General features: G+C 38.8%; 1 protein-coding gene across 2 annotated transcripts in view; it reads right to left on the bottom strand.

Annotated features, from left to right (window-relative positions):
• OLA1 (Obg-like ATPase 1) overlaps window positions 1-4,977 on the bottom strand; it is a 98,466-nt gene extending 93,489 nt beyond the window's left edge. The window contains exons 1-2 of one of the 2 annotated variants that reach the window (XM_017735678.1): window positions 4,835-4,977; window positions 3,017-3,160 (exon numbers count right to left, since the gene is read on the bottom strand). In XM_017735678.1, coding sequence (XP_017591167.1) covers window positions 3,017-3,160; window positions 4,835-4,935 — 245 coding nt within the window. In that variant the 5' untranslated portion in view covers window positions 4,936-4,977. The remainder of the gene's footprint in view (window positions 1-3,016; window positions 3,161-4,834) is intronic. The other variant, XM_017735679.1, reaches the window with a different exon arrangement.
• Window positions 4,978-5,001: the final 24 nt, after the last annotated feature.

Here is a 5,001-nt window from a genome sequence, read left to right as displayed (position 1 = left end):
TGAAGTGAATCAGTCTACAGAAAATACTCTCTTTCCAAAACTAAACTGGAACTAATCCAATCATTAGTCTGTAAAACCTTGCCTGAAAGTACCTATACTGGGGGAACAGGGGTAGGAGGACAACAAAATAAAAAAATAAACCCTCTCCTTTCTGAAGAAGCTACACATGGGCACAATGTAACAAGTGAGTTTTCACTGAATATTGTATGAAATTTATAACAAACAAATAAATCATTTAAATACATACATGAAGTTAGTAACATAATATAAACAAATACCTTAAAATAACAAGCATTCAGAATTGTGTTTAATATATTAAGATTTCTTCTTTTTTTTTAGTATCCAGTTTCATTCACAGCAAAAAGCAAGCAGTAGTAACACTAAAGCTCAAAGAAATAATCTATATCATTTGGCAACAACATAGCAGTTTTAACCGTAAGTTCTTAGAGCCCACCTTCTGTGTACAGTCTATATCACTCAACTTATTTATTGTCAACAGTCACATACATCCCACTGCTGCAGAAAGAAAAAAAGCACAGGTTACAAGTTCTGCCAGTGTACCTTAATCTATTAAGTACAGATTTACCTGTAGGTAATAGTCTCTAAATTGTTGGCTATGTGATTTAATTTACAAACATTTACATTTCCAATTAATACCAGTCAGCTTTCAGCACGGCCTAACAAGTAACAGCACACCAGTCCCAAGGAAGCTGAGGCTCTCCTCTTTTCGAGAGAGGAATGGATCTTCAAGCAACAAACAGTACCTGAAGATCCCAACTCCTCCTCCAATGGCAGAGCAGCCACAAACTCATACCAGCGATGTCCCTGGCAATAGTCAGTCTAGCTGCAGCAGAGCAATCCCAGCTCAGTGGGACCGACAGCAACTGCCAGCCCCGTCCCTCTCCCCTGCCCTGGTTCACAGCAGGCACCAAGGCAAGATCACTTTGTACTGTCATACTTTATTTCAGTTAAGACAAAGTCACCCCTTGTTTCTTTTCCCCTATCTCCCAACAATGACTGCAGTTATGTGAAGACTAAGTGTAACATACGGGAAAAAAAAACCCAAATGTTTTAGATTTTGAAAGACAAAATCTTGAGGCTAGACGAGAGTCCAATTTAAAGAGAATTCACTGTTTATAAAACATTCTGCATGCACAGATGGATTACGTCTACTAAACCAAACAAGTAGAAAATTACCACAGAACGTATTACATAAAGATGAAGAACAAAATCAAGACTATACAGAGAAATTAAGACATTTAAATTACAATTCAGTAGCGTATCTTTGTGACTACAGCCTTCTTTTCCTAAGTTAGTCTCAGGCAGACAAGCACAAACAGCCCAATAAGTTACTTCAGTCTACTGTCCTACTGGATTATCATTAATTATCTCTGCTTTATTACTATTACAGTGAAATACAAAGATCATATAAGCAGCATAAGTGAACTCAGGAGATATAACTATCCACTAATGCCCACATCCATTGACTTTAAGTAACAAATGTCTGTAGAAAGTCAAAAGACCATTCAAATAAAAGCTGATTATCCAGCTTATTATCAAACTCAGTATATTTACTGAATACAGATTCAGAAAATATACTATTTTCATTAATATTTTTAGAGTGATAAGGGGGGAGGGAGGGAAGGAGAATTTGCTAGTCAGAGAACACACAGAGGTATTTACGATCTTAGCACTCCTTGTAACGATAGATGGCCAAAGGCAGGGTGAGGGGAGAGGTAATAATCTCTTTGTCACTTCAACTATTAATTTGGGAGTAGCTATTCATAGCCAAGTGAGAAGAAAAGGGGATTTTTGACATGGCCAAAGCAGCACTAATAATACAATTTAGAAGAAAATTTCCAACAAAACTTCAAAGCCACACCATTATCTCTGGTCAACAGCCTCAAAACTTTGTCTCTAATTCAGTTTAGTTTTTAAGATCCATGCCATAACCATCATACTTAACACGGACTTGAGCAGGAAAAACAAGGTAACGTTATAACAATCCACCTAAACAAATAGCTTCATAATAATGCAGTATTTAAAAACTGCACAATAGTTACAGACGGAAACAGCTTGTTTAGACCTGAAAATCAAGTCAGAAAATGGATTTTTTTGATTAGTGACTAATAAATCTTTTTTAACTGTGGGTGAGATCTGGCTCTAAAACTCAGGCCCAAGAGTTAAAAAAAGCACATGTGCACGCTAGTTTGCCCTAGGATTTATATACACTCACTTGATTCAAGATACCTCTGCAAGTAACTGCAAACTGAAATTAATGAGTCACAAGTTCCTATATAAGTTTCTGTTTTCTGGAAGCACCTTAAATTTTGCTGTTCAAGCAAAAAAAAGTTCCCACATTGAACATACAGAGCAGATTACAGACAGAGTCAACAGCAAAAAAATTGATGTGACAAAATTAATACACTCCTAGAATAATGAAAGAATCGGGAGAGATGTAGTGTAGGAATATCCTTGAATATACCACAGAACAAGTAGCAGAGCCTATTAAAAGGAGAGAAAATCGGGGACAAAAAAGACTGCCCATAAAACTTACTGCCAAATAACTGAGGATGCAGGGATAATGACAGATATTTGTTTAGCTCCCTACAGCGCATACAATATTCTGAATGATACAAAGTATAGGGTGGAAATCTTACAAATTAGCAACCTTAGACATGTTAGGTATGTCCACTACTGTTCACTTTTCAAACCTCTTCAGAAGATCCTCCCAGTCACCTGGGAGCAACCATCTTCAAAGACAGGAACGCCAGTCACCAAATGGTGCTGAGCAATGACTGACAGCTCCTACATTTATCATTCTCATACAATAAAGGTCATACTGGGGGTATGGGAAAGGTATAATCCAGGTGGACATATAATTTCATATTCTAAAACAGATGTCAATAACAAACTTGTAGACATTACATTTGCATTAAACTTTTATGAAAAGTTTTGGTTCACTAACACTGCTTCAGCTGCCTAACTGAAGAAAAATATTAAGAATCTGAGTTACCTCGGAGGTTTGTGATACTGGCACAGGAAGTCAAATCTGTCATCTGGCACAGGTACTCGACTCTCATTTGGATCGATAGTACAGAAAGGAAAATTTTCCGCTGCCGCTTGACTCTTCGTTAACACATTGAAAAACGTTGATTTCCTATCAACGAAATGCACACATTCTTAAAGTAGTTCAATTCAGAAGCATTTAAAAGTACTGGATAAAACCAGATCTTATTCTAACCCAAAGTGATACTGAGCTTTTTCTTTACTTCAACAGCAGTGACCATTCCCCCGATTACAGCAGAGGACACACGCACCTGTAATGCCCCACTGAAACCCAATGATGTTACCTCTCTCCCCTACCCTTTAAAATTCCCCTAAGTACGTATATTGCACACACATGTCAGCAAAAAAAAATTAAGTCAAAAGCAATGCACAGCCCTACTGGCCATTTCTCATTTTCCTCAAGAACAGTGAGACACCCATAAGGATGCTTGAAACTTTTCTTTGAACTAGTTTTGCCATGACTCACCCTTTCCACAAGGGTATTGTTCCTTCAGATTTATTTACATTGTACAATTTCAGTATCTAAGCAATAAAAGTCAACAATAAAAAGAGAAAAAAAGCGGCACAGAAAGCAAACCACATCAGTTAATCAATTAAAAGTAATCTTTTGTTCATATGAAGATACAGTTGAACCTTACCAAACTATTTTCATCCTTGTTAAATATCAGTGGAAAAAAGTACACTATCAGGGAAAAAAAAGAACACTTTCCCTTAAACCAAAAGGCAGATCACTTTGGTAGCTGGCATTTATTAAACCAAAAGAGCAATTCTTGATTTATTAACTCCCAAATCTTCTACCATAAATATTCAGGTTGTTGTGTTTTTCAGAGCTGCTCTGCATACAGCCAACACGCTCAAAAGTCACTAACAGTTTTATTTGAAAGTTACATCACAACATAACTGAAAATGCTATTTATCCCCATTGACAAGCCATACAATGCTACAGCTAATTATTTCCTTTATGGAGTACGTCTTAGCTATACCCTGAAAAATAAAATAAATTATAATGAAAATATAAGAAAGCAATGCTTCCAGCTTTAAGACGTGCACAAAGGTTTGTCCTCTAATTTGTTAAAGATTTAAAGTTTGAGAATGCTGAGACCTTTTCTTAGTAAACAGGATACACGAATTAATACCAAAAGGTTTCACATGTGTATCTTCCAGGCAATCAATTAATCCTCCTTTTCAAGAACAGCTCCTGTGAGGAGCCATAACTACAGATGACAAGCATGACAGAAATCAATGATTAACGTTTCAGCATCTCTTCCAAACTGTCACTTAGGCTTGTCTCACTACAAACTCTGAAGAAGTTTCAAGAAAGTCCTCTTCACTGCCAATGACACGGAATAATTAACCCCTTCCTGTGCACATCATCCCAAAATATTAAAGGAATTTGTTGTGCACGGGTGCCTAAGTATTTGCATAAAAACATGCATTACACAAACACAACAGTGGAAATAAGGAAATACAAAGGACATGGTGTTTTATGAAACTCAGCAATTATTAAGACTTTTCCTTTCTCCGATCCCTCCCCTATAATCTTGTCCAGACTCGTACACACCTGCCTATCGCTGCCAGTTTTGCGTCGCTCCACCTGCAAGTAGTTCCAGCTAAAGACAGAAGTCCATCACTGAGCAGTAAGACTTGTGTCCCCGAGCTCGCATCCGCACCTTTCTGCGCCCAGACAGCGCCTCGGGTCCCTGCCCGGCGCAGGGGCGAACTCGGGGAGAGCGAGGAGCCTCCCTGCCCGTCCCCGAACACCTACCCCACGTTCGGCAGCCCGACGATCCCGATCTTCAGGGACGTCCCGAACCTTCCGATAATCGGGTGCGACTTAACCCCGTCGCCTCCCTTTTTCGGGGGCATCTGCAAGCACAGAGGAGGGCACACTGAGCTCCCCGCGACACCCTCGCGCACCCTCCACGCCCGTCC

Source organism: Corvus brachyrhynchos, unplaced genomic scaffold (assembly GCF_000691975.1).
Source record: "Corvus brachyrhynchos isolate BGI_N302 unplaced genomic scaffold, ASM69197v1 scaffold255, whole genome shotgun sequence".
Lineage (NCBI taxonomy): Eukaryota > Metazoa > Chordata > Aves > Passeriformes > Corvidae > Corvus > Corvus brachyrhynchos.
This window is presented reverse-complemented; position numbering and strand designations above follow the sequence as displayed.